Genomic DNA, 27181 nt, shown 5'->3' on the forward strand with positions numbered 1-27181 from the left:
AATTCCCTTAACTCCTCAGAGGATGGCAGGGAGCCAGTAGCTCCTGTGGCTGTTACAGGAGACCCTCAGTTCCATTGGCTGGGGGACATGCAGTATCACAAATCCATGGGAAAGGCTCTCCCCAGATGACCTGAGAGACCAAGAGGGGATTACTGCCTATGGGGTAACATGACTATCTCTAACACAAGCAAAGAGCACCTTGCACTTGCCTTTTCAAACTCCATTTGAAACTGTCTTCATGGGTGAGGGACTCTGTTCTCAGTGTACATGGAGGCCTCGGTGCCAGCAACTCCAGTGGGAACAGGGAGCACAGGGGCCCATGCACCCACAAATACCAACATGGAATTGCTGTAAAATAGCCTAAGAATATTGTAAGACAGGTATGAAAGCAGCTGGAAAAATCTGGCCAGGCTACAGGAGGGGTCAGTGAATCCAAGCTGCTGAAAGAAGTGTAGGATGTAGACCCTAAAGAACAAGAATTACTAAAACAATTTGCAAACCACTGGCACTTCATAACATGCAGCACAGGACTATGGGGAAGGTCCTGTTAGGCAGCAAAATTTAGTCATCCCTAGCATAAATTTGATCAGTGTTATGGTATATTAAGATAGAGAAGACCAGCACTGATCCATTAGCTTTAAGTGATGGAGTGTGTAGATCAAGGCAGCAGGGAGGAGATATCCAGTTTTGTTAACATGCAGCTGTAAGCCATATTCTTAAAACAAATACTTGTTTTGTTATAACACCGGTTTTATTGCTCTTGCTTGTTCCAAAGGTCCTTTGCTGTTACCAGTTTTCCTGAGTGGAGACTTCTAATATTGATTAAAAACATAACAGGAGTTAAATGGGTAGTTAACAGGCAGATAAAGCATTATATTACAGTGCACATCCAAGTTATTGCCACTTGGAACACAGACAACATTTTAATCTGATCACTGCCAGAGCTTTGCTCCCATTATCTCTAAGGAAGTACAAAAGAATTTAAGGCACATGTGACCTGCTGTTTTCAAGTAACAGTGATGCTAGAGAGATCATGCAGAGAGCTTGGCTTCAATTGCTGTTTCTTGATAAGTCTTGTTTCTTTCATGATATAAAATTGAAATACAGTACAAAAATATATCTTTCCAAAGGGTTCAGTAGTTCAAGTCTAATTTCAATATTCTAATGCTATAATATGTAAGATTGAGGTACATTAAGAGTGCAAATTCTGCTGGAGTTTCTTCAGGATACCACATTCAGCACAAGAGAGAGACTAGTATTTTCCTATTGCTTCCCTAGAGAGGCTGCACTTTAAGTTAAAACAGTTTTGCTTAATTTCCCCTACAAGACGTAATCCAGAGGTGTTATTACTGATACCCTGATTTCTCTGACTGCAGGAGAGTAAATGGGATTTCCATGATTTACAAACACTCCTTGAATATAGCTTTTACATTCGAGAATCAGCTTCCTTTTCATTGTCATCTTGATCCTTCTTGTGTTCTTTCTTTTCTTCCTCACTGAACTGGGCTTCAATCTCATTTGGATCAATATAGGTATAAAAAGAAGCCATGACAGAAAAAATGAAGCAAACTACTAACAGCAGAGCAGCAAACAGCACATACTCTGCCCACTGCAAAAAAAAAACAAAAACAAAAAAACAGAATTTATAATCAATAATAATTTGTTAAGAGTATTACAGCATTTTAGTATATTCAGGAAGTAAATTCAGAATGTGAAACTGAGTATACATAACAAGTATCATATGGTTTACAGGACTAAGTATTAATGCATACAATACATATTAAAGCAACCCAGAATTGAGGCTTTTTTAAACATTCTATCTTCACTTCACTGAAAAGACAAAAAAAATCTGTGAATGCTGAAAAAGTCTGCAACATCCTCTTCCTGGAGGAACTGAATGAAAGACTGAGAAGGCAACTCAGTCCCTTCCTTTTGGTCAGATAATGTCACTCTAAACCAGTCTGACACTGATTCTGCTTCCACTTAAAATTTTTTACAGCTGGCCTAGTGACCACAAGTGTGGGCAGAAATCAAGACCAGAAGCTCTACCTGAAAAGCCTCAACATCTGTTTCATGCTTTTCTGATTTAATTTAGCTGAAACTGGAGGCTGCCAGAGCTGTTTCAGACACAAGCTCTTCCCTCTCTGAGAGAACCATTTTAATTCATTATGGAGCTCCACTAACAACTCTTTCTCAGAGTGTAATATAATAGCACATTTATTCCTTGCATGCTTACCTGCTTGTCAATTGTGGATGCCCCAGCCACGATAAGGACAATTATGTTACCAACAGCCACAGTCAGCAGCCACCCTGCTTGCAGCACTGACTTCATGTTAGATGGGGCCTGTAGAGACAGACATTTAAGTTTTGGTAGTACCACTTATTTTCTTATTTACTGCATTCCTTACCTTACAATAAACACTGTTTCTTTGCAGGGAAGAGGTTTTATTGGTTTGGTAGGTTTTGGTGGTGGTCGGTGCTATTTGTTTATTTACTTTTTGACATTTAAAATTGCTAGAGAGCTAAACAGGTCTGGAGAAGGCTTTGAGGAACAAGAGGCCACTAGCACACTAAATATAACACCTTTTACTTTACACACACTGAGTAACTAACAGGTGCATTTTACATCTCAGAAACATGTGGCACACATGACATGACACATCACCTAGCAAATCACACCTTACAACATTTCCATCACTTCAGTTTTTAGATTCAGAATTAAGAGAAGAAATACACACACGCTAATAAACTGGAGTCAGAAGACAAAGGAATTCAAAGTGTATAACTAAACACTAATAAAAGGCTAACAAAAAGGCTGTATGAAGTAAACTGGAGCGGAGATAGTGCCAGTACTTCCTCATTTTATATTTGAGAGTTCTCCAGTTTGGTTTAACAGCAGCAGTACAGTTGCAGTTATTTTCAATGGAAAGTCACAAGTGAGAAGGAAATTTGAGGACTGGTAGTCAAGCCTTCAAATTATATAATTCAGCATAGCTTCACAGAAAACACCAAATCCCAGTGAAACAGGGCCAACTTGCAACAGCCTATACAATCCTTGTAGGAGCTGTGAGGGACATAGCTGATCAAAGCAGCAGCACAGAACCACAACTTAAAAACAATAGATCATGGAAGATCTTGCACTGAGATTCTTAACACAAGAATACCAACCTGGGAGTAGGAAAACTCCAGCCCAGTGACAGAGAACAACACTTCTGCACATGTCAGAAGAAAATACTGAGGGATCTGCCAAGCCATATGGACTGTATTTGGTGCAATATCTTCAAAGTATGTTATGCTAAGTTGATTTGAAATACACTGGGAATTAAAATAGCATGTTAGGAACAGTAATGAGTGTGCACAGTTAGGGCATCCTAAGCAGTTCTATAATCATATAGAAAGTTCAGAGTAAATAACAAATATGATGCACATATAATAACAAATATGCTTGCACATGAAGCACTGCATACCTAGTTATACAGTATAGCTTTTTTACAGCAGACTTCATGCAAATCTGTAGTGTCTAAAGATTTAAGGCCATTAGTGATAATTATGAATTCTTTATCATAACCATCATTATTTTTATAGTTAACAATGGCTTTACAGGTGCTTAAAATACCAGAATTCTATCATATAAATTATTAGAGACAAGAGGAATAATTCTACAAGTGTTTTTTTTAAATTAAAGTGTCAACATGGAAAGTAATTCTATATTGTCCATCCAACAACAGTGGCCATCCAACAACTCACATAATCAAGTGAAATGGTATAAACACTGCCATATCCAAATTTCTTTGAAACTGCTGTACATGCAACCTCAGGTGTTGAAACATTAATGGTATATGACCTGAAAAAAGAAAAAACCCAAACCCCACAGTTCAGACCACAGGTGTTGTCAATTGTGTGTATTACATATTTTAAAAAAAATGTGCCCTTTTCCCAAGGACAAGTATGTCTAGGAGATTAAATTAGGATAAAGGAAAATGCTTACCCATCTGGTTTTGGAACGAAACTGTAATTAGTGACAGAAAGAGGATCCAGTTCTCCAAAATCCGTGTCCCCCATAGTAACATTGACAGTAAAAGACAAACTGTTTATGAACCTTTAAAATGGAAGAGTGATTAAATACTACATGAAACATGCATAAGTCAAAGAATAGAAGTTTTATTTTTCATTATATATTGGCAGCACAACAAGTATCCCATTTAATGCCTTTTTTTTTTATCAGTTTTGGAAAGAACTGTAAATCTCCTCGAAATGTAGCTAATACAAAAAGCCGGTTAGACCCCCATCAGCCCACTGCCTTAAGAGAACATCAAAAGCGAGCAGCTACCACATTAGGTACCTACTAATGTAGGCAATGCATCTGCACATGGGAGATGTAGAAGAAAGGCAGAGAGGGGAGAAGGAGGAAGATACCTCTTATCCAAGATTAAAAAGGAGGTATAGATATGTAATCCATGTCATTTGTCCAATAAAAAAGTCTAGGCAATGCAACAAAGTATACATTTACAATTTTAGCTAAATTATGCCTAGACCAGGTGTGCAAGAAAACTAACTCGTGACTCAGAAGTTATCCCATCCCCTAAAACATCAAGTGACGTGTCCAGCAAGAGATGAGTTCTTACAGTATAGAGAACTATACTTCAAAAAGAAGAGTCCACCCAAAGACAGATTGAGGAGAGAGTCACACTCTCAAAAGTCAAAATTTAGACACAAAAAAACCTCTACCTGACAAGACTTTTTCCATTTTCTGGTTTTGACGTGATGTTGTCCCATATCTGTGGAAGAGACCATTATCAAGATACGTCATTGGTATCAGAGAACAGCTTAAATATGCACTACTACCCATAAGTGCAAGTTAACAGAGGCTTCAGAGCAGGACTCCAGACCTTCCTCTTTCTGCTAGAAAATACTGTATGACCACACATCTAAGTCTTGGGGAAAGAGTAGTTGTTGAGGTACATAATAAATTGGTAATTTTTTTTCAAAGGACATCCTGGTGTACTCACTGCAGCTCACCAGCCTTAACTGGTACAGCAGAGACAAGGAGAGACAGAAAACAAGACAAAGGAAAAAAGCTATCCAGAGCTTGTCCTCTCAGCTTCACACACTCCACATAGATAGTTGTCAAAGCATTAACTTATATATTTAGAAATAAGCAGACTTACCAAATTAGAACTGATGTTTGGTGAATCCCATTTAAATGCCAAAGTGTAGCGTTCTTTCTTTAGCAGATCCAAAGGCACCGTTTTATTTAGAATTGCAGTACTTATGTGTGCAGATTGCAGCTTAGAAGCCTCATATATCATGTAGCCAGTCTACAAAGACAAATTGCCATGGATTTCTGTGCAACTGCATATTTATCTAGACTTTTGAGGGAATGTTATAGACTCTGGGGAGGGTCAGAAGTTACACGTTACTTCTGAAGTACCAGATATTATGAGCATCCCCTAACTTTCATTTTTGTTTGGTTTTCTACATCAAGTATTAATTCCATTTGATTGTTATTTTCTATTAATTTAATTTGTTACACATGCTTTAAAGATACATGAGCCTTCCACAAGCATTAAGGAATAGCTCTTTTGTTTTCCTGTTTCTTGCTTCAGATAAATCAGGCTTACCATAACCATCAAGTAAAATTCTATTTAGCCACAGAGGTAGCACTAGCATAAGATGCAATGCAGTATTTTCCAAAAAGTAGAATAGTTTTAAATATTCAAATATTCAAAACACATTTAATCAACATAAAACACTTAAATTATTAATAAACATGTTAATGCTACACTAAAATAGGCCCTTTGTTTTATAGGATTATCAAAAGCACTTTATAATTCAAATCTGGATGACAAATTTTCTACAATAGGGAACAGAGCATTCTATACCTTTCACTTTCAGCTATGTACCATGGTTACATCAATTCCCTGTCAGTACACAGTTTGGGTGCCCTTATCTTCTCACAACTCTGTTTCCATGTGAGGTGAATCTGGAGGAGGTTGAGGTAGGATCTCTCCTCTTAAAGTGAAACAGAACTGCAGGCTATCAGAGAACACACTTTCTAAGACCCCTTATCAAAAACATCCATCAGAGCCACCATATTTTGCTGTCAGTAGAACTACCAATGCTATACTGTATTAGAACCAGCAAAAGTTATTTGGCAGCGAAATTTGAAGCTTAATGTGTGATGTAACCACAGAAGAAGTTCCCTGTTCAGGTAAGTCATCCCTCACAGTAATAGCAGTGACTCACTAGAGCTGAATGTACATTTACTGAAGAAAGGGGCTGCTTTTAAACAAGGGAGAAATTTTCCAAGTCACTGTTCCAAGTGACTGTTTAGTTCATAAAAGTTTCTTGGGAAAAAACCTACTCTTGTCAAAACAAAGTAGTAATACTTCAAATATTGACATAGTTACCATTTCTTCAGTCACTGTGTTTTCAGTAACAATTCATTCCACAATACAAAAAAAAGAGAAATCATTAACATTAATGGAGTAACAAAGTCTTAGAAAATAATCAATTTTGAACCATTAGTTAAGAATCACTCTGACTTACTCCATTAGATTTATTTTAGCTTAAATAATTTAAATTATTTTTAAATACTTCACATCTGTCCTTACTTACCTCCGTTTTAGGTGCTATATTCACACTGTCAAGTTGAGGCTGGAACTGAACTGTTGCAGGAATTTCACCCACATTGATTAATTTGATTTGAGCTTGCCCAGCTGCAGGGAAAACTGGGTAAGTTTTCTATAGGACAGAAAAAAAAGTAAAATCAGTGCCCTAAGTCACATGGAAAAATTACTATAATTACTGTAATCTTTATTACTTCATGTTGAAGACCAGCATTTGCTTGCTGATCTGTGATTGTCTGGCAGATGAAACTTAAATCAGGTTTTTTTTACTGGTCTCACAAGTTGCCTTAGGAAAGGAGTCTCTCATCCACAACAGACATCTCTAGATAGCTGATCAGTCCTTGGGATGCAGTAGATCATCACCCAGAGGTGTTGCCAATATCCCAGCTACAGGGGAAAGCTTTTGCAAGTTCAAGCAAGGCACCTCCCTTTGGGGCAAGGAAGGTTAGGGGAGACAAATCCTTCTTTCAACAAATGTCATCTTTGCTCCTGCTGTGATGGTGCTTCCCAGACTGTAACACTTCACCTCCAGTCTAAATATCAGAAGAGGTTGAACATACAAAGCAGCCCTCTGGTAGGCAAAGCAAATGCCTGGTTTCAGCTTTTCTTCTTAGTTTAAAGATTGAGGTTGCCCTTAATGCATGATTTGTATTAATTGCAGTGTGATGTTCTGCAGGATGGTGTTTGTTGCTAGATAATTTTACTATGCTAACCACATTATTGCAAGGTATTTCTCCTCCCTCTACTTCTATGCTTAGATGATTGGCTCCAAATTTAGGAGTCTTGGTTAATTTTCCCCTTAAAAACACCCTTTTTTCCTGAAATAACAGTTAAATATTAATAGAAAATACCTGCAGGTGGCTGAACTTACATCTATTTGCACTTGCACAAGGGCAGCAGCAACGAAAGCCAGAGCGCCAAGGAACATCCCCACAGTCATCTTCTTCAGGGGTCTATACAACAGAAGACATGAGAGATTTAAGAGAAGTGCCAATTCAAAGCTTCAGCTGCTTGTTTTTTCTTTCCAATCTGGAAAACTCAAATGGCCACAGCTACCACATTATCACCATTTGAAGGGCTGATGTTATTACAGAAAGTGTTCTGCTGAGCTGGGTACCTCTCAGTTCATAGTTACATTATACAAATATAATACATCTTTTCTGCAGCATCTTAATAACCTGTTACCCTGCATCTGCTGGGCTCAAACATTGACTGACCACAATTATTAGGTTCCGGAAAAAAAATCTGGTTTTGCAGGAAGAAAAAACCCAATCCAATACAGCTGTTAGCTGTAAAACAAGAAATAGACAAGAAGATATGCCTTTAAAAAAAGAGCAACAGCTTGTCTCCATATTGCTATTTTAAAATAAGATTGAACAAAAGCCGTCAGGGAAATTTGTTGAATTAGGAGACATCTACTGGCATGCAGTTAAACTGTAAGGACAAATTTAAGTATATATTTCATTTGTGGCATCATTTATCCAGTGTAGAATATCCACAAATGAATGACAGTGTTTCCAGCACAGCACACACTCCAGATTTTTCACAGCTATAAGGAAAAACAGCATTGCACCTTAGCACTCTGAAAAATGTTTTAAGAACTGTAATCTCTTCTGCCTCTCCAAGCACTCTTGCAACTGCTAGCCACTTCATTACCAACATTGAAAAATAATGTGTAATGCCCCCAAAGGTCCACCTAGAAGTATTCAGTGAGCCAGACTCCCAGCTGAGGCAGAAGGGGAAATGTCTTGTGCCTCAGTTTATTTTAAGTCCAAAACATGACAAATGCTAAGGATATATGTTGTATTTCTACCTCCTGATCTTCAGGAAGGAGAGGGGGTAGACATAGGGGATATGGACAACAATCAAGATTACCTCTACTGCAATCAAAACATTTTGTCCTTAACTGAAAGACATTGTTACTCTTCTATTAGATTCTCCTCTTCTAATCTGTGATGCCTCTACATACCATATGCAATATTCTGAGTTTTTAATATTTTAATTTCTTTAAAATATTAATCCATTTTAAATACACTTCTCTTTCATCCTTAGCTGAATGGTTGCTCTTGTTACATTAAGGCTGGAAGAGCCAGTTAAACAAACCACTAAAATGAGCCTCTGTTCAAGTCAGATAATTACATCAACTTACGTAAAATTCAGCTTGCATTTCTTGATTAAAGGATAAAGCACAGAATCTACAATTGGGACCATTATAACAATCAGGATTGGATTCACAATCTGGGGAAGATAAACATGAGAAAAAAGTAACTATTTTTCAAAGTGCTTTTTATAAATAAGAGCAATTGCTATATAATATTTCAGAAAAACCTGAAATTGGCAGATAGAAAATTAACGCACCTGCATTTGGTCTGGCTGAATTTGAAAACCCTGATGAAGAAAAAAGGAAATAGTTTTTAATATTGTGACAACAAATAAAATGGGTTCAAAAGTGTTAATTAAAGGAAAAATGAATAAAAAGTAACCTACAAAATCTCCATCCATTGCTGTGGCTTGCAGTGTCCATCTTGACCCCTTAATAAGAGAAGAAAAAATTAGATGTCACAGTAAATCAGTGTTCTAAAGTTTCTTTTGAAGTGTTGTCATAAGTGAAATGTTGGAAAAGACATGCAATACAAAAAAAAGTAAAGCCAGCTTGCTATGTTAGTATTCTTACTCTGCAATGTAAACTTTTGAACAAAGCGAGCCTCATTTCCACTTCATTTAGTTGTTTAGTGAAATACAGCAGAAAATAACTTAGGTGCAGAAATCAGCTGGAGAGAGGGCAGGGCTATCCTGTGCAGGGCATTGCCATGTGCTGTGCATGGAAGCCACCCTGGGACAGCCCACATGTCCCACTCATCCATCCATCCACACAGCCCAGAGCCAGCAGACAAGCTGGGCTTGACCTGCCTGGAGCCTTCTACCCCAAAAACCTACCTGTAGCTGGGACAAGCGGGGCAGACTTGAGGCCTGAGCCCAGGATGAGACCAGAACAGTACCTCTGCATCTGTGGTGTGAGCCTTCGGCCACCCAGGACACAGCACTGCCCAAGATATTGCCCATGGGATGAGTACTGAGCTCTGAATTTCACAGCAGAGCTGTCTGGACCAAACTTCATACCATCTGACTTGGATAAGGCCTGCAACCCCCGGTTCTCTCAAGCATCTTCCTAAATTCATACTTCAGTGCTTATATAACAAGTTGTGAGTAATTAAGCAAACTGGCATCCAGATCATTTAAACCTTAATTCTCCAGCTCATTTACATTAGGACCCTAAATTTTACCTGACAACTGACAATAGAAGAAACATTAGCACTAAGGAAGCTTTAAATTACTGTTTCATCCCCCGAGATTTGGAGAGGCCTCAGTCATTGAATCTGTCCTGGGTGTACTCAGATAAACTGAGATTGCTCCAGCTGCAGATCATCTTGTACTGACATGGCTCAGTGACTACCCTTTTGCAATAAAACCACGATAATTTGTTTTTCCACACTCCCATAGGCACCTTTTATGTCTGGTGACCTCAGAATATGTAGACTGACACGGTACAGTGCTAATAACCAAGCCAAACAATTTCTACTTTACCTGCTGGTCAAAAACTGCCCAGAACATGGGGAGAGGGATGTAGAGGAAAAGTACCCTCAACACCATCTTCGTCTGAGCAATCAGTCGTTTCTGCAGAAAATAAAGATTGCACAAGAGGAATTGGTTTAAAAAAGAAAGAGGAAAAAAAAGAGGGTTTCAGACTGCTACTCATATCACAGCAACAGGTAAAAACCCATCATGTAATGTTTATCCACATATTCATCTTTGCATGTTATAGGTACATCTGATGATTTGTGTTAAAATAGTACAAAGTCTGCTTGTGTGTGTGGGAAGGGCTGCTGGTTAAAGGTGACTAATACCAGAGAGACTTGGGCCTCTCTGCATGTGCACTGATGGCAGCATGAGATTCAGCACTTATTGCCACATTATTTTCCTGGAAGGAGGCATTTGAACAATAAGCAACTAAGGAATTTTACATAAGAACAAAGCATAAAGGCAAAAGGAAAATAAAAGTTACAGGCTAAGGCTTGTGCTGCCATTGGCAACAGGGCAGAGTGGATAGTAGGCAAGGGACAAGTTGGGAACCATGGAATACAAGGCTTTGAGAGTTGTGATAAGAAATTATACTGAGGCTGGAGGGGATGCAGTGTTTACCCACTTAAGCTCAAATTCCAAAACATAATTCTGATGTTATATACCAAGACAAGTATTATGGCCCTGTGCATTAATCATAACAGGCATAATTTCCCTTCTCTCCTCTGCAGCCATGAGATACAGGAAGTAGAGAAGGAAAGGTAATGCTTGCTGTTTTCCTAACCAAAAAACTTAAGTGTTCATATTTGTTTGGCAAGGGAAAGTATTTTTTTTTTTTTATCTCCCTTGAATTTCCCTGGACAGCCTATGATTACACAGAGCATTGAGTCACACAGCTCTGCTTCCCCCACAGGAGCTGAGGTGATAACCTGCAATGCCAGGAGAGCACTGAAGTTTGGCCAGATTAGCTACTGGATGATGGAGAGGCCCAAAACTATTTTCCCAGTGCATGAAGCAATGGATCAGAGCAGACAGAGAGAAGCTGAGGGTCAGTGGCTGTCACAGCACAGGAAGCTCCCCCAGTACTTACATCATACTTATCACTCGCCCAGTCCAGCCAGTGCTCTCTCTTGGGGAACTTCTTGCTGCGGTGCCGAAACCTGTTTTTGATGGCAAACTGAGGAGAGAAAGAATTATGTTTAATGGCACTACAAATATTTAAAACTATAAACTGTTTCATAATTAGAGATGATGCTCCTGGCTGCTTGTGTTTAGAAGTGACTAAAGATAACTTGACTTCTATTAACGACTCAAATCATCTAGGGGAATGTTGTTTTTAAGGCCTCACACTACATATCCAGCAGAGCATGCACTTGGGGTTAGGTGGACCAAACAGCTCAGAGCAGTCTCTCTCAACATGGGTTGCTGTTAGGAGCTGGAAGATCTGCTTTCTTCAGATTTACTACGTACAACAGTAGAGTAATGTCACACACATAGGTTTTCAGACCTGAATGGCTGTAGGAGTACATTTTACTATGAAAAAGAAGCTCCATGTTGTAGATATGTCTCACATCTTGACATTGAATATACACAAATACAATCCCAAAAACTCCTAAGATTTTCTGCATGGAATAGCATGTACGGCTAAGCTGGGCCTTAGGAGCAGCACTCTAAGCAATGGCCAAAGTCACCTACAGAGATTTGGTTTTGATAGTGCTTACAAGATAGGCAATAGGCTGGGTTGTATAAAGCTGGCAGATCTGTAGGGATGTGTTGATTTGGCACAGCCTGATTTTTTGGTAATGGGGGAGTGCTGCAGCTTCCACCATGTCTGACAGAGCCAATCTCTGATGGCTCTGAAGATGGACACGCTGCTGGCCCAATCTGAGAGGTTGGTAACTCCTCTGTTATGACATATTTAAGAAGAAAACTGGAACAGTGCAGGCACAGTTTTTTCCCCAGAGGTGGGGAGGTGCAGTGTCGGCGCTGCCCACAGCGGTACATGGGCTTGGCATGGCCCCTGCCTAACCACCCCCAACTAACCCCGCTGTGGGCAAAAGGGCAGGGGCAGTGACAGCAGCTTCTCCTCCTGGCACCCCACATGGAAAGAGACATTAAACAGCACCAGCACCGTGGTGGCTGCCAGCAGGAGCACAGCAGCCGCGGGACAGCCCGGCCGACAGCCCAGCAGAAGCATGACAAGCGATTCCCCGACACGGAACCTCGACAAGATCAAATTCTCTGTGCTGTGGGTTCCTACAACAATTTTTGAATGACTTGAACTTGTTGACAAGGTACCTACAAGCAACAGTTTTCCTTCTAGTCTAAGAAGAGAAGGAAGTGAGCACATAAGTTAAAAAACATGGTGACACCAAGATCAGTGGAGAAGAAAGAGGTGAAGGAAGTGCTTCAAGCATCAGAGCCACTATTTCTTTGCATGCTGTGGTGAGGATTATGGTAAAACAAACTGTCCCCTTGTAATGCATGAAGCCCACAAGATGCAGAGATCCACTCACAGCCCATGGGGAAAGTACTTCTGCTGGAGCAGGTGAATGTTAGAGAAAGCTGTGGTCTGGTCGGAGATCTGAAAAGAGAGCAAGGGCCCCTGCTCCCAGAGATAGAAAGAGAGAGCTCTTGCTTCCAAACTAGAGCAGCCTATCCTTAAAAGTCTGCACCCCATGTATAAGTGACCCATGCCACAACAATTTTGGAACAACTGTTTGCCTGTGGGGAGGGCCCCAGGGCATAGCAGAAAAGAGACTCCTCTCTGAGCGAATCAAAGAAGATCTCAAATGATGAATTGACCAAGACCCCCACGCCCTGTCTTCCTGCACTGCTAGTGAGAAGGAGGGAGGGGTTGGGAAAGGAATTGTAAAAGCTTATTTTTGTTTCTTGTTGTCCTCTTCTGACTCTGTTGATAACAAATTTATTTTATATCTTTAGATTTGAACCTGTTTTTCCCTTGGAGTGTTTTGTTTTTGGTTTTTTTTGCCCAACTGTAGCAAAAAAAGCCTAAGCAAACTACTCTCATGGGTGCCTAGAGTTTGCCCAATGTCAAACCATAACAAGGGAGAATGAAGAAACTGGTACGTGAATAAACGGGATCTTAAAGTTAAGGCCCTGCAAAGTTGGGACATGCTGTGCTATTAATGTAGATTGTACTCATTTCCTTGCAGGATCATACTGATGTGCAACCCTCCTGAACTTCCTCAACACAGTGGGGATCAATAAACCTCTGTGTTGTAAATAATATTCTTTTAATAAGTAATAAGTTTTTGCTGATAAGATGTACTAGTAACTCTGCTCTTGACTCAGCTCAAGGCATGTTTGTCTCTTTCTGCATAAAGGTACACAAATGCAGAAAGAATAATTCCTGAGAGTTGGGATAAGGTTTTACATAACACTGACACCTTATTTCATTTCCTGTGTGTATAAATCCACATATAAATCAAGATATGCATGAAAAGGCAATCTAAATCTGGAGGTGTCAGTAAGAAGCCTTCTGTAATAAATTTAAAAGCTTCAGAAACTTTCCTCTTATAAAGACAGATTTCTGATTTAGGCACATTTACAGAACAGCTATAAGAATTGCTTCCAGGGGTTTGGGGAATGCAAGCAGTACTTACTCCAACACATTTGGAAACTTCAAGCATTATATTTCCTTGTGGTTTAATTTTCTTGTACATTTTGCTTCCAATTACGAACACAACTACAATATGTAAACAGAAACCAAAATCAACTCAGGATTAAATTAAAATAGGGAAAATAATTTGGTATGGAAACTGTAAATCAAGCAGTTAATTGGGAATAAGCCTCCTAAGAAGCAATGCAATTGCCTATTCATATGCTATCATACAGTAAGACCAATCAAATTCATATCAGCAGATTGCTTCTATTAAAGAAAAAAAATTAAATCTGAAAACTCTTACTTCAGTGCTCAGTGGGAGGTTAGCTCGATTGAGGGATGGTCAAAACAAGGGCCATGTAGGACCTTAGCTCTAGCTTTGCTGTAGGGGCAGGGCCAGGCAAACCCTCACAGCCACCCTCCAACCTGGGCTGGGCCACTGGGCAAGAAGAGGTCACTGGTAGCTGGGTGGGCTCAAAGGACGAGGACCGTGAGGGATACTGCTGTACATAATGGCACCCCAGTTTCTTGGTCAACAGTAAGGCTCAGGGAGTGACCTACAGCACAGCTGGTAAAAATGCAGGTGTTTGAGAAGCACTGTCATATCAAGTAAGGGGTTTCTCCAGTGCAGGGACAATTACCTCATACAGTTTTTACCATTCTGGATTAGAGATAATGTCCAAAACACACATTTTCTGAGGGTTCCCACCCTACTTTCAAAATATGTATTTGTACACACCAGTAATCCAAGAAACATAGGCAGCAATTTACATAACGCACAGAATTCAAAGACATATTCATGCCTCACCCCATCCCCATCTGACTCTACTAGCAAATAAGTCCCTTCTGTAAAAGTGAGTTTTTCAGATTAGTCCCATTCACCTCCCAATCCAAGACAAAAATTTAAGTCAAAAATTGCAGAAATGATCAAGTATTAGAGGTCAATACCTGGAGATTCCTATCACACATTCATTATTCTGAGATTGTTATTATCTAATTACTGAGGCAACAGGATGGCAAGAGATTCACCTACCCAAGGCAACAGCCATGAGGATAGCAGGAACTCCAAAAGCAAGTGGGTAACATTCCTGTTTGGTATGGATGCCACATTCTGTAGCTGAAGTAGAAAGTAACATCAAATAAAAGTCCCAGTCAGCACTGCTGATGTTTTCCTTATGGTTTCTGTTCTTTGCATTCATTGTTAACTCATGGGAGGACAACAAACCTGTCTGCTGACCTCTTCAGAGTGGAGGATCAGTATCTAACTTATCTTTCATTATTGGAAAGGGGAATTGTGTATCATAGAACGGCTGAGGTTGGAAGGGACCTCTGGGCATCATCCAGGCCAAGTGCCCTGCTCAGCTAGGACTACCTGGAAGCAATTGTCTAGGACTATGTCCAGATGGCTTTTGAGTTTCTCCATAGATGGAGACTCCACTCCACAACTTCTCTGGGCAGCTTGTGCCAATTCATAATCACCCTCAGAGTGAAAAAGTGTTTCCTGATGTTCAGAGAGGACCTCCTGTGTTTCAGTTTGTGCCCATTGCCCCTTGACCTGACACTGGGTACCACTGAGGAAAGCCTGGCTCCATCCTCTTCATTCTTTCCCATCAGGTATTTTTTATACTTTGATAAAATACCCCTTTGCCTTCTCTTCTCCAGGCCAAACAGTCTAATGCCTCTCAGGATCTCCTCCAGGAAATTTACATCTAGTTTTATACTGAGACATGAAGAATTACACTAGAAGGGTCAAAAGCATGTCCTTAGTGAGAAAGGAACTAGATTACAAAAGTTTTGGGCTAAGTTCATAAATGAAGATGCTAGTAATGTAAGTACAGTTTGTTGAAAAAAAAAATTCCAATCACCAGCCCCCTCCACTCCTTGGCATTAGTCATAGATTTGATTCTATCCACTTCAATCACACATCCTAAAGGGATGGTCTGAGTACAAGCATAGCTACTGGCAGTATAAAACAGAAGACTAAACAAAATTATCACATTCTTCACCATGCTTCTTCTAAGAGGAGAATTAGAGAGTATGGTTAGGAAAAAAAATTTAACTTGCAGATAATTAATGCTTTGATTTAGTTGTATTAGTCTCCTGGTTAAACTTTCACAGGACATAACAGTTTATCACTTCCCTCAGCTCAATCTGTCAGTTTTTCCCCAAGGTGTTTTCCACTCTGTATCAGCAAGGAACTAAACTACATGCTGTGCCTTATGCAACTCTACTTCCTTTTTTTGGGAAAGGATAGAATTTGCATTAAGCAAATATCTAAAATTCTTCTACAGTCTCTTTTTCAGTCAAGAAATCCAAAGGCCAGAAGTTCAGCCCAGTGCTTTTGGGTTATTCCATAATTTCCTTGCTTTTGAGAAAAGCAGTCTTCTGAAACTGCTGGCAAGTGCATCCATACAGCACCATCTGTGCAAGCTTGCCACATCCATATGCAGATTGGTTAGCAAATTGCTGGGTTTTGTTTAGGACCATGCTATTCTTTACAAGAAAAAGAGAACATAACTTTCTTACTTAACAATATGAAAAATTATTTACTTTCTCACACTGATAAATATATTTATACATGCACAGATGCTTCTGTACTTAGCATGGCACACTTCCAGAGAAGAAAGCTCTCTCTCCCCTTCCTTTCTCAGGAAGCAATACAACTCTTTCTAGTGTGATAAAGGTATTGGAAGAAGTGACACTTTTGTACCTTTGTGGAATTAAAATGCGCATTATGCATACAAGCTGTTAGCTCCAGCATGTATTTTCAGATCTAGGACTTCTGATCCTAAAGGCAATTAAGGTTTTCAACTGGCTTGTTTTTGACAGTACCTCATCTCTGAGAAGCTGGATGACACACTGAAGACCATTTGCTGGATAACTCCAATGTGTCAGAGAAGAGAACTTTAAGTTAAGCCTGTACTGGACTTCAATCCAACATTCCTTTTCTGGTGTTTAACAATTGTCAACAAATATGTGATCTTACCTCTGAGAGTTGGAGTGATTAGAGTAGATAAAAGACTTCCAGCATTAATGGACAAATAAAAGAGAGAGAAGAAGGTGCCTCTTTGCCTTTCCTACAGTTAAAACAGAAAGATGTTTAGAAAGGCTTAGCCAGAACCACGTTGATGAGCCTAGATCAAAAAATCAGCACCTCTGATTTCAAAGTTCAGGACAACTAACTAGCTCCTTCTTCATCTCCTCAGGAAAACCCTGTAGTGATGCACTTGTCTAAACATGTATAATACTAGAGTACTATAATAGTCAAACATTAGTTAGAATATCTGTATAACAGAAAATTTGAAAGACATTTTCACCTGATCTTCTTCAAACTGATCTCCACCAAATGCTGACACACAAGGTTTGATCCCACCAGTACCAAGGGCAATAAGGATCAAGCCAATCATTGATAGAGCACTGGAACAAAGGAGAAAAGAAAAACAAAAAATCATTTTGTGTTATTTCTAACAGCATACATAATAGGCTGGTTGAAAGACATTTGAAATTCAAGTAATATAAATTTAAGTTGTCCCATCCTTCACCAGCCTGGGGAAAAAAACAAACATATATGAGGCTACTCACATGTTTGGTGCTAGATTACTGGCAGTGCCACCCGTCAGTTCACTTATGGAGCCCACAGACAGCACTGCCTGCCCAATGGCATAGACAATGGACAGGTAGAGAATGGTCCTGTTGTCAAGAGAGGAGATACATTTTCTTAGATATGTGACCACAATTGCACACAGATAATTACACAGCTAATGCAGACTTTTGCTTACTTTAAAGATTCCTGGTAATGAAAGCAACTAACAGATACAGTAAGTTATGGATTGAACTTATTAGGAGCTATGACAAAAATCTGGCCACGCTCCACTGCCAGAGTATTTCCATTATTTTTATTATTATTATTCTAGGTAGTCTTTAATTAATTAAGCAAGGCAAGATAAAAAACGGATTCTATAGGTATCACTAGGTCACAGGAAATACTTAAATATCTTCAGTGGTTGCCTTTTTAATGACCAACTCAGGAATGCCATTTTCATATTTTTTATATGCTGAAGATCAAGTGGACTATGCTGCAAAACTAAAATCTGCAATTTACACTGATAGAAGTATCATTAAATATTCACTATGTTAATTTATATTTCAGCTGCAGGAGTAAAGAAAAAAGAAAAACCAAAAATCTGCTTCAAACATGGAAATTCCCCTGAAATACCGCTGTGAACAACAACTCTATACCTCCATTCTCTTGGCTGTAAGTGTACCAACATTTTTACACTCAGATCTGAGTGGGAGCAGCACTGAATAGTGCAGGCTGCAGACTTTCATCCTGACATCTTCTGCCAGGAGGTGCCTAGGATGATACCCTGGCTTTAGGGTCCAGTCCTCTTTTCTGTAAGTAAAATCGTGTTCTATTTCAACTTTGTTGGGCCTTAAGGATGAGGCTGTAGCTTAACCCTTGTTCACTTGTGTCCTTGGGTGGGCCTCCATTTGAGAGGCACAGACACAGGTCTCCAGTTTGGAGGAAAAGCAGGAGAAAAACAATGCAATGATGTGAAATTATTTAAAAACCCATCATTCAGGAGTTGTCCCAAACCCAGTGCAAAGCAGGAGAATGAAGGACAATGCTCAAAGACCTAGAACAATTCAATTATTTGACATAGGCAAGAGATCCTCACAGCAAGTTTGGAGCAGCAGCCTGACACAAGAGGGACATTGATGGGGTTCCCCTCACTTTCAAACAAGGCTTCTCTGACTTTAAGTTGCTCTTACCTGTAGCAGAGGGGGAAAAGTCTGTAAAGTGGGGCAACGAGGCATCTGCTGTTTTAATGGTATTTAATAGATACAATTGAATGTTTGTTGTTTTTTTTTTTTAACAGAGCTTCCATAGAGTTACTTTAATTACTTAACTACCTGGGAAAAAGTTTCCAATTGAAGTTGAAACCGAGCTGATCAGGAGAGAAACTTCTGGGTTTTATTTATGAGGCTTATAAACCCATTGCAAAGATTTATATAATTGGCACTGCATTGATGGCACACAATTTAAAAATAACTGTGATTTTTGTGCTATTTTCCCCAAGAAATGCACATCCAACAATATGTGAGCAGGTCCCAGCATATTCCTTGACAGACATTGCATAAAGTACATGGACTGTGGAAGATTGGAGTCTTTCCTTTAAGAGTGCTTAACAGTGCTTTGGTAACCTCCTCTTCCTCTTGTCATCATAGATTTTTTAAAATTCCTGTTTAAGCCTTCCTCGTGACACCTTGCTGTATTTTAGGGTATTACAGCCTTATGGTGTATCCTAAAGCATATTTTCCTCTTGTTTAAGCCACCCTAACAACCTCCTGTTAAAGGTTGGGCCTTTCAGTTGTGCCACTGGCATATCCAAGAACCAAAGGAGAAGAGATGCAAGGTCTGCAAAGTCTCACCTTGATTAAATGAGTAAAAGCCAAAATAAACTTTAAAAATAAACCACAGCATCTAGACAAGCAAGTGCACAATATATTTAGGCTGCAATCTGTAAGACATCCAGCTGTTTGCACTGCTCAGAGCAGCTGCACAGAGCACACAGGGGCTTCCCGACAGCGGAAGAAGACAGCGCAGCTGACTGCTAATCTCTGGGAGACCTTTGGCAAGCCCACTCACATTCATGGCTCATAACCCTCCATAAAATCTTTATTGTGTCTTTTTTCAGGCAGAGTAAACACTTTTAGAATCAAAACATCAGGAAAGGAGAGGGAGCTGTTGGAAATAATCTGCTACATTTCAAAGCACTTCAGTGGTACTATCCTGGCCAACTAGTATGCAGCTAAAGACACAGAAGGCATCATTTAAGGAAAGAATTGCTACTAAGTAAGACCCCTCACTGATTTGTCAATTTTGAAATCACACAGTATTTTAAAACTTATTCTAGGGCCTGGTTAACACTAGATAACACAGTAATTCACTATTTCAGTGGCCACTTGCAATAGGTAAAGAGGCTGTCCTATTCAATTATAATCCTCAGTACCTATTTTCACAGCTTCGTGAATACTCTCCTTAGTTTCCTTACATTTTGTCCAGGTGAGAGGAAAAACATGCAGCATGTCGGGAAAGCACGTTACCACCGTTAACCAACTAGCAAAACTGGAACATTTGTTAATTCACAGTGCAGTTTCAAGTCTGAGCTGAAACAATGAAAACCTCAAGTTTTGGTGAAATAAAACAAACTATCCTGGAGTAGTAAACACCAGCTCTGAAGCTGTTGCTCACAGCTGCAGTTTTAGGTGATGGTTTAAGCAACATTGATTTCAGGTGAGCTTTCAAGATCTTTGGTTGTTTCCTGAGGAAGCACTCACTTAAACTTTCCCAGCCAAGAGTCCGCAATGATTGCTCCAAGGATAGGCGTCAAGTAACACAGAGCAACAAATGTGTGGTAGATGGCAGTGGCAAAGTTGTCATCCCAGCGTAGGAAACGTGTGAAATACAAAGTGAGCACAGCTGTAGGAAGAACAGCAAAACAACAGGTTACAAACCCAAGTAAGGCCCAGGTAATGCTCAGCACAGGGAGACAAGGGCCGTACCTTTCATGCCATAGTAGGAGAACCGCTCGCAGAACTCATTGATGACAATGAAGAAAATGCTCAAGGGGAAGCCAAAGCAGAGCACCTGAAGGCAAGAGACAATGTGAGATCAGAGCTGTGCAACCCAGACTGACACTCTTCACTGCAACCCACAGCTTAAGCAAGCTCAGCATGGACTAAGTGGGAGTGGGTAGGTACTCGGAGTCTGGCAGCCACCCAGGCTTCTGTGGGATGACAGCAGTTTACCTGAACCAAGAGTCAGTTCTCATTTTCCTCTCTTGGTCCTCAGAGGTATGCACACTTCTCATCTGCCCTTTGCAAGAGACCTTTAGCAGCGCTAGAAATGACCTTCGAGTGTTGCGCTATGCACATTTCAGGTCTCCAGCACGTAACCCCTACAGCAATCTTGATTGATATATAAAAATATGCAAAAAGCCAACGTTTTTGGAAAAACAAAAAATCAAAACCCAAGGCCAACCAAAAATGCTCAACACCAAACCCCTGCAGTACACCAGTTAGAAGCTTGGGCTATTTTAGGTGCTATATAAGCACCTATAATTAAAACAAATAAACTTTTCATTCAAACAAATCTCTCAGGAAAACTTCTTATCCTTAAAAGTACTCTCTTGACAGAGACTCCTTCCCTTCTTCAGACCTGATGATAGAATGGAGTTTATTCCTAATCTAAATTGGCATGGTTTTGGCTGCCAGATTCACTGAGCATTCACCTGCTGCAACAGGTCCATGGTCATTATCATGCAGTTCTTTCCATTGAGACAATTGTTAAAAAGTAAACAACAGGTACAAATCTGATATGGTCACTAGAACAGGAAGGTTAATTTCTGATCACCTACTTGTCTTAGTGGACTTAATGAATATGTGATATAATTTCTTTTAAAATTAATGGGGATGCAATTTAAACATAATCCTCCTTTTTTATCTTTTTTATGGGTTTAATCCTGTGAGCAGCAAAGAATTGGATTTTAGAGATATTTCAGAACACTCCAGGGGCAAAACAGTTCTCCACGCTCAAGTTTACTTTAAAAATGGAATTGTTTGGATTGCAAAGGTTTAGGAATTAAACTAATCTTTATTTTGCATGAAACAGGAAGCAGCAAACTTTGCAGATGAGAAGGAAAAATCCTTAGATAGGGAAATCATGCCTGACACAAGTAAATTGGAGATCCAAACAACACAACACAACACTTGGAGACTTGGGTGGTACAACAGGCTTTTTTTGGGAATCCTGCAAAAGAAATGAAAATAAGAGGGTGGCAGGAGCATTGTTGGCTGTCGTGAGGATGCCTGAGCAGCCTGGCCAGCATTGACCTTTGTTGTTTGTAGAACCAAGTAGATACTGCATATCCTATCCGTGGTTTGATAAGCAGGCTTCACAGGAAGAGCCCAACCTCAGCTGAGGCAAGTGCCAGGTGGGATTCCTCCAGCTGTAGAGCACACAAATTCTGAGTCCTGAATATCAACTTGTCGCTCTTGATTTATCACCTCTTCCATGGTCAGAAAGAGCTGTCTCCAAAGGAAGACTATTGACATGTATCCCAAAATTAGATACAATTCACTTGAAGTCGCTCATTTCCTTTAGCTGAAGGCAGTAGGTTTGGACAACTACTCCTGGCTTGGACACAGGTGTTGGTGGGCTGGAGTTCACACAGAGGAATGCTTTGTGCCCTGTCCACACAGCATTCCCCTAAACCATGAAAATGGTCATGGGATGGAGAATCACACACTGAAGTTTTGGTTCAGCACGTGTTAAGTTAGTTACAGAAACAGTAACCCAGACTGCGTGACTTGCAATTGGGCACAGCCCAATGGAGAGGAGAGAATGTCTGCTCCTGAAGCAGAGCAAAGATTTTCCTGTGTCTGCCCTGCCTACAGAGAAAAAGAAAGACAGAGCAGTCCTGGCCCAGGAACTAGTGGGACCCATCTCCACCAGAATTTAACAAAACCTCACTAAAATATTTTGACAATTTGGGGTTCTCACAAACCTCCCCAATGTTTTGGATCACCCTAGGCACGACTTCATTCTTTAGGAGGATGTTACATGTTGGTCTGGGCAGGTCACAGTCCAGCAAGGCTAGATTTTTGCCTCAAGCTACTAGTGCTTATGTGCCTGGTGGAGCTGTCCTGCATTCCCATGCTGGCACAGCAGCCACTGGTGGGTTTTCAGTGGCTGCCCCCAAAATGGAGGGGTCTGCATGTCACAGCTACAGCTCAGCATGGACAGGGGCATGCAAGAGAAAGCTACTGGGCCTTTCCCAGGTGGCAGGCCTTCTGTTTTTACAAGATGCTACAAGCAAGAAGAGATTATGCGATCAATCCTTGCTAACATATTGTGTGTCCTTGTCCTTGTTTTGCGCTGTACTGTCCTCTGTTACAGTATTCATGTGCCCATACAAACATCTGCCAAAACCTTTTCTGCTGTAACCCTCATTGGTCAGGAAGCACCAAATCCACCACCAAAAAGGTGACCTGAAGGTCGTGTTTTATAATACCCTCTGTAAAATTGCCCTGCCCTGGGGATGTCACCACCCTGCTGCACAGCTTTGACTTTGACTGCTGAGGAAACCACTAAGATGAGAGAAAGTCTGTGGAGTAAAACCTTGCAAGATAAGAAATGCAAAGGCAGAGTTTTTGTTGTTAATGACATGTGCATGAGGCACATGTCATTAACAGTTCAAAGATTCAAGAGCAGAGGATGATGATAACTCAGCCTCAAGAAGGATGGGCTCCAGGGACCAATCTCTTCCCTACCAACATCTGCTCAGTCAGCAAAGGCTCTTCATACATTTTATCAGGGTGGTGAGCAAATGAATGCTTAGCTAGAATTTAATAAGTTACCAGGCTGCTTTTGCACATGTTGGCTGTAAGTCATTATTTTATACATTTATTGTATGTTCATAGGGTGATTATTATTTTGGGCACTGATAAGATTATCAAAACAATATAACCCAAAGAGAGTCAGTAGAGCAACTTCTTATGAAGGAAAACAACACTTACCGACTTGCCGGTTTTTCCACCTGTGGAGAGAAAAAAACAAAATACAGATTAATGGCAACTAATAAGTAATGCTCCTTTAAAACCAATGGAAGATTCAAAAAAGGTTCAACTCTAAATACATATTGAAATATAAACACAGTACTGGTCAGGGTGAGTAATTTTTCAGTTTATTAAAGGGAGACTTTTCATAGTTATTAGGCAAAACTTTCCTTGATAGCCTTTGGTTCTTCAGGGTGTGCATAAGCTCATACACTCGCAGGAGAAGCTCAAAAGGGCTGACAAGTCAAAGCATCCCATGGCTGCTCACCACACATCATTCAAGGTGGTGGTAAACCAGCCACCCACAGATGAGAAGTCCTGTTACTCTTGGGGACTTTACCCTGAAGGCAAGTCAAGACTGAAGAATAGACTCAAGATGCTCTGCCAGGGATGGAGGTCAAGTCCTGAAAAGGGACTTAGAGAGGACTGAATATAAAGCCCCTGCTGACTGATCCACTTTAGCAGGCATTCCCATAACCTGAATATTAACCTGGAAAGACCTGGAAGCACAGCAGGGTCCCGCTGAGGGCAGCAAGAGCAGGCAGCTGCTTGCAGCCCTGAATTCCCTTCCAGGGGCTCTTGGCAGGCCCTCTACCCCTGGCAACACTCCAAGTAGAGCCCTGCAGGGTTTCCTCAGCTCAGAAGACAGGCTTGAAGGCCTGAACTTTAACTGTGTCCGATAAAGGGCCCGTGCCCACATAGCGGATGTCAACATTTTCTACAAAGCCACATGAGCAGGGTCATTATCATTGAGATAAGTCCAAGTACAAGATGTGAACTTTGAAATCCCTGCTTGTAAATCAAGTCAGCCCATAATACAGCTATAAGAAAAATATGTTTGTGAAAATCATTATTTAGTCCATAGTTCACAACAGATGAAAACAGCTGACAGCAACACCATAGCATTCAACACAATACTAAATCAAGTCATCTTCAGAAACCACTAAAATAAATTATTCCAATTCTTTCCTTCACTCCTGTGGACAAGTTCCTTCACAACAGAGACCATAGTACTATGCAGGTGATTCAAAGAACATATTTTTCTAGAGAGCAAGCAACATTCTGAAAGTGCTAACACACCCAGTTCAGGGCACATGCAGGTGCACCAGTTGTTAAAGTTATTGGCAATGTCCCTTCCACAGCCCACGTGAACACTGAAGGATACCAAGGTGTCAGCAATAGCCCACCTTCATATCAGCTCCTTGGTTATTTCCACTTGTTGGTCTTTCTAGCACATTTGCATCACACTGCCAGTTTTTCATAACATGTACTGAGAAAAACAGTTTGGGCAGCTCATTCCTGTCTCCTAGCTAAGCCTTGAGCAAAAAATATTTAAGATCAGGCTGTTGGTTGGGTTTGGTTTTTTTTCTGCTTTCCTGATGGCAAAAGTATCACCTCTGCAAGAAACCTTACACAGAGGATATCATAGAGACAATTTTTTTCAGACAGCATCACCTGCCTTCAATGTTAAAGAGACACAATTATTTTTAAACATTTTGACTTTACCCCTCTATTCTCATTTTACAAAGAGGGTTGGAAAAACTCCATATAGCATTAAAGCCAGCCTTTCAATACAGGCACCTAAACTGAGGACTCCACTATCAGGAAGCTCCAGGGTTTGACCTACAAAGCACAGAGACCCACCCTTTTGCATCATTTTCAGCGATAAATCTGAAGATTACTAGTGGCATGTTGGAGCATTCCCTCTTCAGAGCAACCTTCAGCTCCTCTTATTCTTTCCCCACAGAGAATGACCTGCATAGCTGCACATTTTCACATTTCACAAAATACCAAAGAGCTCCACATTTTTCAATATAAAGTTCTAAACAGTTGCACACTTTGTGTTCCCTTAAGACATTTAATGTTTTTAAGACATGTAAGGTCAACAGCCACCCCATTCTTGGCTTCAGCACCACATCTAAATAATTATCAGCGGGCCATTCTCTCCTTCCCAACCTTGCAGGTCGGGTGGGGCAGGCTTACAGCTCCAACCCTTCCCACCAGAGTGGTTCCTTCCCTGCAGTCACAGAGATGTGGATGCTGCAGCTCTTGCAGCTCGCAGTCCATGAACGAGATAGGAGCACATTGCCTTGCTCCATGCAGCCATACAGCAACTCTGCCTGGATGAAATGCTTCCTGTCCATGGCCACAGAATATCTGTACACACCCATTCTGTCACCTAGGATGTTTCTGGCTCCAGAGCAAGCCTACATGTCCTGACACCTGGCTTGGGGTCCAGACAAGCCTATTGTCTCTGCTCCCTGGGGCAGCCCTACAGCACCTTCACAAGGATGCTGCTAGTGTCAGGACATCCTCCTCCAGGAGTCCCTGCTTCACATCTTGCTATTCCAGAAAAGCACCAACACCGAAACTATCCAACAAATCCATAAAGCAGCAAGCCTGATATTAAATGAGCAGACACAGCTGCATCCCATCTCTTTCTCTTCACAGAGCTATCACCATTTTCCTGGTTGTCTGCCCAAGCCAGCAACACACCTGGCAGCACCATTGACAGGTCCTGCCTGCTCATCACTATGGTTGCTTATCCCCAGAACACAGATTTGCTTGCTGAAGATGCAATGGCACTTTCTTGGGTTGGTTTCTTTTTGGGGTGGAGGGTGGGCATTTCAGGTTCCTTCTCTGTGTGGACAAGGTTTCTTCAGCCCAGGAACTGCTTGCTATGAGACATCAATGTACTCAGACACTGCAGGATCAAAGGTCAACAAAAGGCAATGGAGAGATACATCACAAAAAAAAGTAGCTTTTGTACCTCTACTACTCAGCGTTACTGTTTAGATAAAGTTTCAGGATTAATTAGATAAATGGGTTCTGCCCTTATCTGAATTTTCCAGCTCTGTATCTGTGTATTTTAAAAACACCAGGTCAACCCTAGGCAAACACTCTCAATGAAAAAGCATTATCTGACCTCTGCAAGAAACCATATTTAACTCGTGCTCAGATCTCAAGCTCCACATGCCTTAAATGTGTAGTGTAGGATAAACCTACGGCCAGGGGCTGGGCTCACAGGGCTTACAGAGACCGAGGCACCATCTCCCGGCTCTCACTCGGGTTTAAGGCAGAGCCGTACAATCCAGGATATAGCGCTGCCAGAGGGAGAGCTGCCCCGAGGAGCGGGGGAGACCCGAGGGAACCCGGGGATCTCCTCAGACCGACACGGAGCAGCAGAGCCAGCCGTGGCCATGCTGTCAGCTCACAGCCCGGCACGGCCACCTCGGCTCGGAGGGAAGCGGCTGCAGGGATGCTCCTGCCGGGACAGCATCCCTGCCGGGCCGGCACGGCCACCCGCCACCCCCGGGGCTGCCCCGTCCCGCACCGCCACACCTACCCATGTCGGCAGCGCGGTCCCGCCGAGCGCTCGGGGCCGGGAGGCACGGAAGGCAGGCAAAGAGAGAAGGAAGCTGCCGGGGGCGGCCGGGCTTTAAGGGCGGCGGCGGGGCCCCGCCTGGGCCCGGTGCTGCGGGGCGGCGCCGGCAGGTGTCGGGGCGGGGAGCGGGTCCCGGGAGCCGGGGCCATCCCGGGCTCACCCTGCCGGAGCCGGGGAGCCGGGGCCATCCTGGGGCCATCCCGGGCTCACCCTGCCGGAGCCGGGGAGCCGGGGCCATCCTGGGGCCATCCCGGGCTCACCTGGCCTCAGCGGGCCCGGGCCGCCCGAGCGCGGCGCTCCCGGAGCCCCCGCGCCCCTCGCCGCCCCGCTCCCCTCACGGCG

At 41.5% G+C, this 27181-nt stretch overlaps 1 protein-coding gene across 1 annotated transcript; it reads right to left on the reverse strand.

The window, feature by feature from the left end:
- Positions 1-729: 729 nt before the first annotated feature.
- Positions 730-27181, reverse strand: SLC15A1 (solute carrier family 15 member 1). The gene is made up of 23 exons (XM_056486871.1): positions 26801-27181; positions 23416-23435; positions 20401-20485; positions 20176-20317; positions 17416-17523; positions 17151-17250; positions 16820-16910; positions 14867-14950; positions 13835-13917; positions 11299-11385; positions 10215-10304; positions 9117-9161; positions 8988-9017; positions 8779-8867; positions 7501-7582; positions 6619-6744; positions 5169-5318; positions 4729-4778; positions 3989-4099; positions 3748-3844; positions 3169-3315; positions 2237-2344; positions 730-1609 (listed from the first exon to the last, which is right to left on the reverse strand). The coding sequence occupies exons 1-23, from the start codon at positions 27075-27077 to the stop codon at positions 1427-1429; spliced, it is 2385 nt and encodes a 794-aa protein (XP_056342846.1). The 5' UTR covers positions 27078-27181; the 3' UTR covers positions 730-1426.

This window comes from Oenanthe melanoleuca, chromosome 1, assembly GCF_029582105.1.
Source record: "Oenanthe melanoleuca isolate GR-GAL-2019-014 chromosome 1, OMel1.0, whole genome shotgun sequence".
Classification (NCBI taxonomy): domain Eukaryota; kingdom Metazoa; phylum Chordata; class Aves; order Passeriformes; family Muscicapidae; genus Oenanthe; species Oenanthe melanoleuca.